The sequence below is a fragment of the Apis dorsata genome, unplaced genomic scaffold (genome assembly GCF_000469605.1).
Source record: "Apis dorsata unplaced genomic scaffold, Apis dorsata 1.3 scaffold_389, whole genome shotgun sequence".
Lineage (NCBI taxonomy): Eukaryota > Metazoa > Arthropoda > Insecta > Hymenoptera > Apidae > Apis > Apis dorsata.
In genome coordinates, this window is record NW_006263650.1 from 1 (window position 1) to 13,583 (window position 13,583).

At 19.3% G+C, this 13,583-nt stretch overlaps 3 protein-coding genes and 1 long non-coding RNA gene across 13 annotated transcripts; 1 reads left to right on the forward strand and 3 right to left on the reverse strand.

Moving 5' to 3' along the window:
* On the reverse strand, positions 1-577 carry LOC116186031. The gene is made up of 2 exons (XR_004150950.1): positions 302-577; positions 1-105 (listed from the first exon to the last, which is right to left on the reverse strand). It is a non-coding gene; the product is annotated as an uncharacterized LOC116186031 (long non-coding RNA).
* A 366-nt stretch (positions 578-943) lies between these two features.
* On the reverse strand, positions 944-4,440 carry LOC102675653 (MICOS complex subunit MIC27). Of its 8 annotated transcripts, none has more exons than XM_031512107.1 (6): positions 4,078-4,425; positions 2,605-2,774; positions 2,308-2,429; positions 1,982-2,215; positions 1,460-1,629; positions 944-975 (listed from the first exon to the last, which is right to left on the reverse strand). In XM_031512107.1, exons 1-6 carry the CDS (start codon positions 4,216-4,218, stop codon positions 958-960), a joined length of 855 nt encoding a protein of 284 aa, XP_031367967.1. In that variant the 5' UTR covers positions 4,219-4,425; the 3' UTR covers positions 944-957. The 8 variants fall into 8 exon arrangements, with proteins under 8 accessions (XP_031367967.1, XP_006619091.1, XP_006619092.1 ...); XM_006619028.2 differs by having other exon boundaries at positions 2,605-2,783; XM_006619029.2 differs by lacking the exon at positions 4,078-4,425 and adding an exon at positions 3,071-3,247 and having other exon boundaries at positions 2,605-2,783.
* A 565-nt stretch (positions 4,441-5,005) lies between these two features.
* LOC102676060 (WW domain-containing oxidoreductase) lies at positions 5,006-7,297 on the reverse strand. Of its 2 annotated transcripts, none has more exons than XM_006619032.2 (7): positions 7,073-7,297; positions 6,835-6,899; positions 6,360-6,596; positions 6,056-6,251; positions 5,684-5,869; positions 5,330-5,585; positions 5,006-5,218 (listed from the first exon to the last, which is right to left on the reverse strand). In XM_006619032.2, exons 1-7 carry the CDS (start codon positions 7,165-7,167, stop codon positions 5,009-5,011), a joined length of 1,245 nt encoding a protein of 414 aa, XP_006619095.1. In that variant the 5' UTR covers positions 7,168-7,297; the 3' UTR covers positions 5,006-5,008. The 2 variants fall into 2 exon arrangements, with proteins under 2 accessions (XP_006619095.1, XP_006619096.1); XM_006619033.2 differs by having other exon boundaries at positions 7,078-7,284.
* Positions 7,298-7,643: 346 nt separating this feature from the next.
* LOC102676384 (cytoplasmic dynein 1 light intermediate chain 1) lies at positions 7,644-11,135 on the forward strand. Of its 2 annotated transcripts, none has more exons than XM_006619035.2 (10): positions 7,644-7,790; positions 7,969-8,042; positions 8,403-8,519; positions 8,606-8,836; positions 9,019-9,229; positions 9,300-9,488; positions 9,563-9,677; positions 9,766-9,906; positions 10,653-10,812; positions 10,906-11,135. In XM_006619035.2, the coding sequence occupies exons 1-10, from the start codon at positions 7,702-7,704 to the stop codon at positions 11,019-11,021; spliced, it is 1,443 nt and encodes a 480-aa protein (XP_006619098.2). In that variant the 5' UTR covers positions 7,644-7,701; the 3' UTR covers positions 11,022-11,135. The 2 variants fall into 2 exon arrangements, with proteins under 2 accessions (XP_006619098.2, XP_006619099.2); XM_006619036.2 differs by having other exon boundaries at positions 9,766-9,882.
* The last annotated feature ends 2,448 nt before the right edge of the window (positions 11,136-13,583 follow it).

The window sequence follows — 13,583 nt, forward strand, 5'->3', positions numbered from 1 at the left end:
TTACGAATCTTTCTTCATACGTTTTGTTAATTCATTTCCAAAATATTCTTCTCCCTCTTCTTGAAATTGTTGTTTCTCTACTTTTTCTTTAGTACGTTTCATAAACTATTAAATATTTATATATAAGAATATTCAATAGAATAAAAAATTTCATACATGATTTTGTGTGATATTATAATATAAGAATATTATATTTATAATATATATAATATTATATTATAATTATAAATATTATAAATATTATAATATTATAAATATTATTATTATAATAATAAATATAATATATAATTCTTTAACTTACTTTCATTTCTAAAATACTTTTTGATAACTTTGCCTTATTAACATCCATTTTTTTAATTTTTTTAATTTTAAGATAAAATAAATGAAATATAACGTAATTATTTATATTATGATTTTTAAATAAAAATATAGTTAACATATGATTAATATTTCTATCTTTTTCTATAATAAAATTTGTTTTAAGTATTAAAAATAAATTTAATTATAATGTATTTGAAAACTATCGTATATTATACATTGATTCCTAGTAACATGTTTCTTATTATAGGTTAAGCAACATTAAGCATTTAAAAGGTAGACTATATATGTATAGACTATATATGTATCTATATAACTATATATAAAAAAAAACAGTTTTGATTTAATATTATAAAATAAATTAAAATATAAAGTTTTAAATTAAAAATTAATAATAATAATAATATTAAAAAGAATAGTATTAAAAAAGAGTATCATTAAACTTAATTTTATGATAATAAATATACAATTTGCAATAAACAAAAATTATGATTTTTATAATTTTTATTAATAGATAAATTTTTATAATTTTTTATGATTATATTTAAACTTCATATAATTTTTACAGTGAATTAAATATTCATTATAATCATTAACTACTGAATGTATTAATTTATTCTTTCTCCTTTTTCAATTTCTTCATTTCTTTTTATTTATCTGAAATATATTAAAATAATAATTATATCTTTATATAATGCTTATATATAAAATGTTAATATTATTAAATTACATAGTATAAAATAACCAATATGAAAGGAATATTTATGACATTAAATAAGGATGAAAATAAAAAGGATACCTATATGATTAAACATCTACTTAATCAAAGATTTTGAAGTTTTTGAATTTTGTACTTCTATAGGAGAGGTTTCTGTTGGTGTTACTGAATCAAGAGGTTTTAAATCTTCTTTATTATGATGAAATGAAATGTCGTGAGCTTCTGCTAAGACTATATGAGAAAAATTTTTGTAAAAAAATTATTTAATTTCAAAGTGAAAAATATTGAATTTTATATTAAAAATTATAGTTGTTTAACTAAATGTATAGGATAAATTATATCATATAATGGCAAACTATATCAACATGATTCTATAAGGCATAGGAGGAATGATGCAAGAGTAATTTTATTGTTGCATCCTACCTCCGTTTTTGCAGTTGTATCAGTTAATACAACATCAGTTGTAGTAGGTGTATCATTTGTTTTTTGTTCAAAAAATTGAACTAACATACGAAAATATTCTGATTCAAGCACACTTTTCACTAATGGAAATTCATTAAATGAAATTTCCTTTTTGTTGTCTCCTGGTTTCACTGAAATTTTTAATGTAATATTGAAATTTATACTAATAATTTGTATTATAAATATAAAATTAAATAATAAAATACATTAATAATATATTTGTAATATTTTATATTTTTTTAGAAAAAAAAAAAAAATATAGACAAATTCAATACTCAAAAAATATTCAAAATTTTAATATTCATTTTTTATATAAAAAAATATTTTGAATTCAATTTTACAAGAAAATAAAATATGATTTAGAAAATAATGAATCTTAAATAATAAAGTTTATATTGCTTGCCATTTCTATAAGTAATATATATATACACATCTTAATGATTGTTTAAAACAATAATATTATAAAATAATAAATATACATACCACCATAAATGAAATTGTAGCTAACATTTCCATAGTGTTCCATTGTATTAACTGTTTCCTTTGTTTCCTTAGGGAAACAAACACAACCAACAATAGCAGCACCTGTAGTTGTATATATTAATCGTTTAAATATGCCTCCTCTAAGACTTAATATTAATCCTGATAAGCCACCTACACCAACAGCGCCTATTCGTGGCATAAGATTGGCTTGATCTTGAAGATAATCAGATATAACTATAAATATAAAAAATTTTATTGATATTAATAAACATTTTATATTTTATTTTAATTTGATATTAAATTTTATATTAAATATAAATACATACATTTGAGACTTTCTAAAGAACTTGAAATATCGCGAGAAATCTTATCTATTGTAAGTTTTATCTCACCCACTGTTTGTCGTATTTTTCTAATATTATCTTCCACAATAGAAGGATATTGTATGCTACAAAAAATTATGATTATCTGTCTATATCTGTATAAATTATTTGCAAATATATTGTTTTCTTAAAAAGAAATTAAAAGAATAAATTTATATTAAATAAATCACTTTTTTATAAAATTCTTCTATGAATAAGAATAGAAATACATTTATCAATATGAAATTACTTGCGCTTTACCATGGCATCTGCTTAGTATACCCATCATCGATAGAATAAATGGGTAATTCTGATGGTTTTATTAATTTCTTTCCTTGTATTTCATTACTACAAGGTGCAGGATGTTCTTCAGGAATTGGGGGTTTCATTGCTGGTACTGCAGCACATAGCCCACACGGCATCAAGAATTTCTTGAAAAACTTCATGTAAATATATATTTGATTTCTGTTTTCCATATTAGTAATAATATTTTAATTACTTTTGAGAAATTGTTTTTTGTATTTATTAAAATTATATTCAGTGATAAAATTAATAAAATTCATTAAAAAATTCTTTTATATTTTATTATATATTTAATCAATATAATTAATAAATTATAATTATTAAGATATAATTAAGAATAAAATATGAAATGAAAAAAAAATTAGAAAAACGAAATAATAAATAGTATCGAATGTTAAATAATATTGCATTGTTTTGTGATTACCAAAGTTCGTTGCATTTTTAGAATAAGATAATGATAACTCTCTCAAAAATACAAATTATATTAAAACATCTTAAATCATTCGTAAAAATATTTAAACATTATTTCGAAAATTATAATTTGGCATTGATAACATTATTTCACAGACTAAAAATTTTATGTATTAAGAACGCGACATCTAGCGCTATTTTTAAATGGCGCAATTAATTAGTTATATAAAAGAATATTAAATAGTTATATATAAGTTATATAAATAACTTAATAACGAAATAAATAACGAAATAATTATATAAAAGAAAATTAAAATTTTATTAATAAATGTTTATATTATGTAAATTTTATTAATTACTTCTTAATAATATAAATTTTCTTTATTATTAAAAATAAATTTTTAAAATATTTTTTACTAATAATATTTAAAAAAAATATATTATCAATTTCTATTTCAAAATTGATTATTTCAAAAATAATTATTTAATTATTGATTTTAAATTTTAATCATAAAAGCTAATTAAAGCTGATTAATATTAAAATTATAAATATATTCTTGAAATATAAATTTATTACAATATATAGAATCTACTTACTAGATATCCAATTCAATATTAACAAAAATTTATACAGAAATAAAACATAGGACTTAAATATTAAAATCAAAAATCGTTGTACATCTTGTATTTACAGTTTTTCATTGAAAATTGACATAATATATCAAGGTTTTGTTTATGTTGTCAATTCATAACGGTTAAAAAAAAGAAAATCGGATAGCTACGCAAATTTTATTTTTCCTATAATTATATGTTATTATATATAATAAAGATTAAAATGAGACTAAAATTTTTTCTTCTCTAAACATAAAATGTGTTGCCGCATTATATTTTTCGTTTTTAAATAATATAATATTCACATTTCTATTCATCCATAAATGAAAATTTATTTTATAATTTGTTAATTAATATTTTAATAGAGTTATAACAATAGACTAAAAAAATTATTACTTGAATACATACTTTTATACCAGTTCTTCCAAATTCTACTAGTACACCTGGTTGATAATCATCGCATCGATGTACTGGTTCTCTACATGTCACATCTTTACCAAATAAACTCCCAATAGTTGATTCTAAGAATCTGTGTACGTAATTGTTCATAACTATATATTTGAAATGTTAGCGAATTTCACTATTTAAAATTTTAAAAATTGAAATTTATAATTTTATATAAGGTCGAAGAATTTAACGAGCCATTTTTACGTGTGATTTTCCGCTATTTTCACACGTATCACTAATTTGTTTGAAAATATGTGAACAAAATAATACAGTTTTTTCTCATTGTGTCATTATGTTTAAAATATCTTTGAATATTCTAAGAAACAAGCATAATAATTTTTGCATTATTGCATCTTTGTCTCTGTATTATAAATTTTATAAAAATATTCATGATGAGAAACATGAAATATTTAAAAATAAAACTATCAATTATTAAATACTAATAGAATAATTTTGTTTATAGATATGTCATAGATATTTATCAAAAACTCAATAGATGAATTAATCAAAATTAATTAAAATCAAATTATTTTCTTAAAATTAATTTTTAATTATTATTAAATCATTAAAAATATTCTTTTATCTTCTAATTTAATAAAATTGATAACAGTTTAATACAATCTTTATATACATATTTATACATATATAAATTTTAATAAAATTTAGAAAAAATATATTAACATGTTCAATGCAACATCACTTTCACATTGATTATGTTAAAGTATAATACATGTAAAAATAAATTTACCAAATATAAAATAAAATCTTTAAGCAAAAATAAATATAAATTTCTTAATTAAAAATACTTTTTAAATTTTTTTATAGTTTCAATATTTTACTGAATTAATTTCATTTATAACTATATTTTATAGCAATATATTAATAGTAACTTTTATCTTAAAGCTAATGTTTCCCAAAGTTTATCTTTCTTCATAATATTAATAATCATTTCTTGACTAACAGACCATAATCTAGTTGCAAGTGCAGAATCTAGTGCAGCATTTGATGGATCACAACGATAACAATTATTGAAATAACATCCAGTTACACCTTCCAATTCTGGAGCAGTTGCACAAAAAATTGATGTACTAGCAGCTTGTTGCTGTAAAATTTTAAATATTATATAATATTTATTAAAAGAAGAATTCTTAATAATAAATAATTTTTAATAGTTAAAATAAATTAAGATTTTTTTTTAAATAAATTATCATACCAGTGATTTTGTAAAAGGTCGTACTAGCATGAATAATAATCGTAATGTCCATGAATAACGAGACAATGAAGAAGAAACCATATTACCAGGATGGCAACTAAAAACATTTACAGAAGGCCAATATTTTGCTAATTCTTGTGCAAATAAAATATTACATAGTTTTGAATTATTATATGCTCCCATAAACCAATATTTATATGCAGGAGGAGATAAACTTAATTGATGAAAATCTTCTACTGTTCGTAAAGATGAAAATCTGTAAATAAAAATAGAATATCAGTTATATTATATATCATATATATATTAATAAAAAATAAAAAATTATTATTATATAATATATGCAATGTTGAATACCTATGTGATTCACTTGAAACTATTACTACTCTAGAATTATGACAGCTTCGTATTGGATGTTCTAATAAGAGAGTAAAGTAAAATTGAGATAGATGATTTACTTGAAATGTTGTTTCATAACCATCTTTTGTAAGTTGATAAGGAATTGCAAATACTCCAGCATTTAATATAAGAATATGTAAAGTCCTAAAATTTTAAGATATATTAGTAAATCAATAACAAATTATATAATATTAATCAAATTATAAATTAAAATGATTAAGTTTTTATGATAACATTGACATTATTAATAACTTATTAATTTATAGTATACATATATATTTTTTATTAATTTATAATATACCTATATTGTTTTATTAATTTATAATATACCTATATTTTTGTTTAAATTTTTCAGCTGCTTCTCTAACACTATGCAATGATGATAAATCTAAATGCAATGTTTCACATAATATATTTTCTCTTTCTTGTTTTATTTTTTCTACTGCTTCTGTACCTTTTTTTAGATCTCTACAAGCTATAATAACTGTACAACCATGTAGAGCTAATGATCTAGCAGTTTCAAATCCTTAAAAATTATAATAATTTCATAAACATGATATTCTAAATTATTTATATAAGATTATTGTTAATCACAAATAATTATAATAAAACATGAAACAAAGAAATATAATACCTATTCCAGTATTAGCACCCGTAACTATAGCAATTTTGCCTCTTAAATCTCTTCCATGTAAAACAGATAATGCTGTACTACTACCATCAAAACGTTGTCTCATAGGATGTGATAATTCTCTATATTCTGTAGCAAATGCAAGTCTTGGATCTGTATAAGTTGTTGTATGATTTATGTGATCAACAAATAAAACTTGACCATCTTCTGCTACACGTCTTTCCCATCCAGATGGTAATTCTTAATTTCAAATTTTATTTATAATTATAAATTTTAGATAATAACTTTTTAAAAACTGCATAATTGATTATTAATCAAAATATATAGAAATAAATATTTAAGTAATAGTCATAATATAATAATATTTTATATATTATTATTGTAAACATATAAATTTATTTATATAATTTTCTCTACTCAATATAAATAGTTAATAATTTAAATATATATGTAAATTTATATAATAGTAGTATTATACCTCCTTCAACAGTTTTTGTACGACCAGTCCTAGGATGTGTCCATTGTGTGCCTTTTGTATAATGACTAGAAAAATATAATATTATAACTTATAAATAGATATTTTATAATTATATTATAAATATATAAAATCTTTAATTTATTTCATATTAATATTTAAAGATTTGATATATTAATTTTTATTAATAACTATTAATGAAAATAATAATAACAATAATATATAATATAATATTATTTACTTTACATAATAGACATTTCCATTTGCAGTTGTCATTTCTTCCCATCCAGGTGGTAATTCATCTTCACTGTCAGAATCATTTAAAATACCTATCATTTTCTTTTGAGATTTTTATTTTTATTATTTTATTTAAATTTATAACTTTTGACCACTTTATTCGTGATCGTATGATTTATTAAATTGATAATTTATATATTATTCATGTATAACAACCATTCATAATGGTACATAATAACTATTACCAACATTATAATCAGAAAAAAATATGATAATAATATTAATAATAAAATAAATTTTTTTATTAAAACAGAATAATTATAAATTACGTTTATTAAAATTATTGCATAATTATTTTAATTATAATATATAATATAATTTGTATGTTGTAAGAAATATATATATATATATATGTAAATTATATATATATTTATATATAATTTTAATAATTAGAAATATCATAAAGAATATATTATTTAAATAATTCAAATTTTAAAAATTGAAATAAAAAAGAATGAATGTAAACTTCGCAAACTTAAGTTTGAATATAATTTGATTTCATTTTGAATGAAGTTAACTGTGAACCGCACCCGCATACAATCGATAGCAGATTTCATTTATGTCAAATGGATAATGGCAGCGACAGCAATTGATATGATGTTGCAAAGTAATGGATTTCATTCAAAGAAAAAAGAAGATTCAGAAAATAAAGATAATTTATGGTATGTTTAAAATTTTTTTTAGAAATTTTTATTAATATAAAGTATACATACTCTTAAACAATTGCAAATTGTAAATATTTTATTGTATTTTTTGTTTTATATTACGTTAAAAAGTCAGAAAATTAATCATTTTTCTTGTATTATTTTATATATATGTTTTTTATATATATTTTTATAGGTCTTCTATTTTGGCTGAAGTACAAAACAGTAGCAGTAATAAATTACCCTCAAATAAGAATATTCTTGTTTTAGGTAGGTTTGAATCATTTTTCTTAATTAATATCAAATTCTGAAAAGATATGATGTTATATGTATACATAATATAATATATATGTATACATAAAATATGTTCATAAATGTAATATTTTAATGATATATTCTATATTATTAGCTTATTGATTTTCTTTAAGTTTTTAAACTTTTAATTAATTTTTCTAATTATTTTATATAAAATTTTATATTACATATATAATTGTATAAATTAAAAATTATATATAATTTTTTTATTATTTTTTACTGTCTTTTTTATTTTTTATAGTTTATAAAATATATTGTAAAAATATTAATTAACTATATAAATTCATAACTAAAAAATTTAAAAAATATTTATAGGTGATAATGAAAGTGGAAAAACAACACTCATTGCTAAATTACAAGGTGTAGAAGATCCAAAGAAAGGTTCTGGTTTGGAATTTGCATACATTGATGTGAGAGATGATTATAGAGATGGTAATATTGATTAAGAATTTATAATGTCTTTAATTATAATAGATAAAAATTAAAAAATTTTAATATTTAATTTATTATTTATTTAGATCAAACAAGATTATCTGTTTGGGTATTGGATGGCGATCCTGGTCATGCAAATCTTTTAAGATTTGCATTAAATGCAGAAAGATTTCCACATACCCTTGTTATGTTAGTTGCTGCAATGACAACACCATGGGCTATTTTGGATCAACTTCAATCTTGGGCTGCTCTTTTAGGAGATCATATTGATAAATTACCTTTAGATAATGATACTTGGCAACGGTGTAGGCAATTAAGTAAGTCATATTTTTAAATTATTTTATTTATTATTTTATTTATATCTAAATAAAAAAATTTATTATTTTATTTATGTCTAATTACATAAATAATAATATAAATATATTAAAAATTGATTTTTATAATTTTAGTATTTTAAAATTTTTAATAATAAAATAATTTAAATATCTTATATATTTAGATGTAAAAAAATGGCAAGATTATACAGAACCTGGAGATGAATTAGATCCTGGTAGTCCCTTAAGACGTACTAGTCGTAATTTGGATGATGATACAATGGATAACTTACCATTACCAGAAGGAGTACTTACAACAAATTTGGGATTAGATGTTGTTGTTGTTATTACAAAAACTGATTATATGTCCACGCTTGAAAAAGAACATGATTACAAGTAAGATTATATTATGAATTATATTAATTGTTGAAAGAAAATATTCTTTTATTAATTTTAATTTTTTTAGAGATGAACATTTTGATTTTATACAACAATGGATAAGACGATTTTGTTTACAATATGGTGCAGGATTATTTTACACATCAGCAAAAGAAGATAAAAATTGTGATTTGCTTTATAAATATCTTACACATAGAATTTATTCATTACCATTTAGAACACCTGCTTTAGTTGTTGAAAAAGATGCAGTTCTTATGTATGTAATTTTTCGTAAAAATTGAAGTAAATATTTATGATTTTTTATTATTTTAAAAATATTTTTAATTATAGTCCTGCTGGTTGGGATAATATGAAAAAAATTAGCATTCTTCATGAAAATTTGCAATCAATGAAACCTGATGATTATTATAGAGATGTTATTGCACAACCATCAATAAATAGAAAGGTTTTGAATATATATAAATATATTTTTTATATTAAAAATTTTTTTTAATATTAAAAATTTTATAATAAAAAATTATTTTATTAATTAGTGTGTAGCTAGAGAAGTAGAAGTACAAGCAGAAGAAGAACAAGCTTTCTTAGCAAAACAACAAGCTGCATTATTAGGTGTAAAAGATCCAACACGTTCTCCCACAACCAGGAATCAGGCAAGCACTGGACCAGTTATTCAGGTTATACCATTTATAATTGGAGCATGCTTATCATATTACATATAGTTAATCATTCAGCACTGAATAACAATGTGGCTAATTTATCTACATTATATATGCTGTTATCATATTTTCATTTTTTAACAAATAATACTTATTACATTAAAATTATTCTGATTGTAATAATTCAAAATGATTTTAATTGATGTATTTCAGCATATATTGCTTTTTATATGCTTTTGGGAGTAATTGTCTGATATAATATTTACATTTCGTAATTAATTTTTTGTATATTAATGTTAAAATCATTAAATGTTTTTCATGTTCATTGAGATCATCTAGATGAATTTATGTATTGCTTATTGATCATTTTACATTCTTATATTTAAATTAATAAGTTTTCTATTTTATAATTATAATAAATAGTTTCAAAATTATATTATGTCAAATTATATTTATTTACATTAAGTTGATGTTGAAAATGAATGTTTATGGATGTTAATATGTGTATTTTGTTAAATTTACAGTATAGAAAAAAAAAATGTATTTGCAACTTCTTGATATTGTAACAGTCTAAATTTCAATTATTTATTTTATTGTTTAGTAATATGGATTATTAATCTTAGTTCATAATTTTAGTCTTAGTTCAATATCTTGGAGATGCTTTTTTGCAATGAACAATTAAAAGCATGTTCTAATTTTTGTGGTATGATCTGTTATAGTTATAACAGAAAATTTTTTGCAAGTATTAAATATTTTTTATATAGGTAGCATCGCCAAATAAAAAACTAGATCCTAAAGGTACTGGATCTACACAATCTGGAGAAGGTGTTTTAGCTAACTTTTTCAATTCTCTTCTTCATAAAAAGACTGGAAGTCCTGGATCACCAGTTGGTAGTGGCATTGGCACAAGCCCCATAAAAATTGGTAAGTATTCAATTCATTATAAAAATTTAGTATATATTATAGATTCTTATAATCAATCAACATAACATAAATTTGATTTATCATTTATTTTAGATAGTGCATCAGTAGATAAAGCAACTATGTGTAATGATGCAGCAGTGGAATTAGATCGCCTCACTCGAACGAAAAAGATTTCTCCTCCTAATTTAAATTCATCATCTGAATGTTAAAGAAAATATTTTTTCTTTGCGATCCAAAATATATAGAAATAAAAATCAAGAATATGCAAGTATTTTAATAAAATTTTGAAAATGACTTAACAAATATATAATATATTCATCTGATTTTTATCATATTATTTGCAATCATAATTAATATAATTTTTTTGCTTTATTAATGATATTGACATATTTCTAAAGAACTTGTAATATTTTATAATAATGATTTAAAAGAAAGAATTTTTTATTTATATACATTATATTTTATAATATACATGTTATAATCTAACATATAATTTTATTATTAATTCATTTAATTATTAATTCAATTAAATTTAATATATTTAATTCAATACATTTTTTTATAATTATTCATAATTTTAATTTATTATAAATAATAGTAAAATATTTAATAAATTTTTATTCAACATCTAATAATTAATTAATTACATTGTGCAAAGCATAAATATTTAATTGAATTTATTAAACTAAAAATATATAATATTATATTAATGCCTTATGAAATTATTATAGAATATTATATAATAAAGCACAATTATATAATCTAATATTTTTTTAAAATAATTTTCTTTAAGTTAAGTAAATGATGCATTCTTTATTAAAATTCTTTATGTATTCCTAATATGATATAGATATTGAGATAAATCATTGACATAATGTCAATAGTGTTATGAATTTAATAAAAAATTTTATTAAATAAAAATGGATCGCAAAGAATTAATAAAAAATAATCTGATTCAATTCATAACGCGAAACAGGGGAAACAGAAAATAAGAAAGTGTAATAAGTTTTGGTTCTTTTAATTGATTAAATATCAAGAATAATATAAAATAATAGTTAAAGAATAATTAAATTAATGTAATTAAATATTTAATATAATAATATATTCTAATTATATGCTTATGCACATGTTCTTATACCTTTTAATAATTAATTATTTAACAATCAACCATAAAAAAAAAGATTTTTTTTATTACTAAAAAAATTTTATTTTACTTCTAAAAGAATTTTAGAAGTTAAAAAAAAGAATCTTATTTTATTATTATTATTATTATTTTGTAACTTCAATTATCATCAATGTAGTTTTCTGTACATGAATTGAATTTTTGTTGAAATTTTTAATCAAAAATAAATAGTTTTTCATAAATATGATGTTTATTATAACTATAATGATATATTTTAATGCAAAATTTTGATATTTTTTATTTTTAAACACAAAAAAAAAAGATAAAAATATTTATATTTTCTAAACTTTGTACTTAATATTTATTACGTTTATTTTATTTTTTACGTTTACGTTTATTTTTTAATATCAAATATTTAATAATCTTACAATATAAAAGAATATTTATAATTTTATGTTTTCATTGCAAAATAAAAAATATCAAAGTAATTAAGCATTAATAAAGTTACAATAGCTTATATAATTTTTGTAATTTATATAAAATTATTATAAAGTCAGATAAAAATCAGAATTAAATAATTTTAATTAAATGATTAAATATTTGCTTTACAACAATTATTTCTAAAAAACAATACAATAGGATCATTATTTAAGAAAAGAGAAAATAAAAATAATTTTTATCTTAAAATATAAATTTTAAAAATGCATAAAATTATATTTATAAGTTATGATGATTTTTTTGGATAATGATTAATAATAAAATTTTAAGATCCCACTGTAATGTTAATATGTTTAATAGTTTCTAATACTGTGTATATAATATTAATATTTCAATATAAAATGTAAATAAAATATCATTTTACAGAAATATTACGGCATAGGAATGATTCTAACACTCTATATTGCCTATTCACATTTTATCTTCTTCAAGACTCCTAATTAAAATAATTAATTTATAATAATATATATATATAATATAGATATTTTAATAATAAAATATATAATAGGTACTATGAATTGTTTAACAATAAAAATTTTGTTATCAATAATAACTTGACAAAATACTTAAATATTTTCATTTATCATTTATAATTTTATATATCTTTTAATTTGATAAGAATATACATGTGTAAATGTTTTAATGTAATTTTATTATTTATTATTTTTTATTGCCAAGATAAATTATACATGATTTAAATTCACAGAAAATGGAGTCTTAAATTAGATTTTTAACATTCAATTATAAATATTAATCTATTTTAAATTTAGTTAACAAAGTTTTTCTAAATATAATAATTACTTCACAAAAACTTTTAAAAAGAGATTGTGAATGGAAGAACAATGGATTAAGAGCACTATATCATATTTGGATATTCACAATAAAAATCAATTTATAGGTAAAACCATAGATATCTATGCTGTGTATTATAATTATTTTTATTATTTAATCTTATTTAATTTCTTTTAAATATTTAAATGTATTTTAATGTATTTTAAACATATTCATTCAATTTATTCAAAAGAAATTATATTATTATAAAATCATTTTCTAAAAATAGAAAAGAATTTTAATATTGAAAATTTTGATATTAATATATATAATAATATATTATAATAAACACAAACATTAAATATATATATATATATAT

What these genes read in the sequence shown, in the direction of transcription:
- LOC102675653 (XM_006619028.2), bottom strand. Translation starts at nt 4,218, where the DNA reads ATGAACAATTACGTACACAGATTCTTAGAATCAACTATTGGGAGTTTA. An exon ending in TATACTAAGCAGATGCCATG is followed by an intron (nt 2,430 to 2,604) that starts GTAAAGCGCAAG and finishes AATTTTTTGTAG; the next exon opens with CATACAATATCCTTCTATTG. An exon ending in TTCTTTAGAAAGTCTCAAAT is followed by an intron (nt 2,216 to 2,307) that starts GTATGTATTTAT and finishes TTATATTTATAG; the next exon opens with TTATATCTGATTATCTTCAA.
- LOC102676060 (XM_006619032.2), bottom strand. Translation starts at nt 7,167, where the DNA reads ATGATAGGTATTTTAAATGATTCTGACAGTGAAGATGAATTACCACCT. An exon ending in GGAAATGTCTATTATGTAAA is followed by an intron (nt 6,900 to 7,072) that starts GTAAATAATATT and finishes ATATTTTTCTAG; the next exon opens with TCATTATACAAAAGGCACAC. An exon ending in AAATTTAAACAAAAATATAG is followed by an intron (nt 5,870 to 6,055) that starts GTATATTATAAA and finishes TTAAAATTTTAG; the next exon opens with GACTTTACATATTCTTATAT.
- LOC102676384 (XM_006619035.2), top strand. Translation starts at nt 7,702, where the DNA reads ATGGCAGCGACAGCAATTGATATGATGTTGCAAAGTAATGGATTTCAT. An exon ending in GCAACGGTGTAGGCAATTAA is followed by an intron (nt 8,837 to 9,018) that starts GTAAGTCATATT and finishes TTATATATTTAG; the next exon opens with ATGTAAAAAAATGGCAAGAT. An exon ending in GAAAAAGAACATGATTACAA is followed by an intron (nt 9,230 to 9,299) that starts GTAAGATTATAT and finishes TAATTTTTTTAG; the next exon opens with AGATGAACATTTTGATTTTA.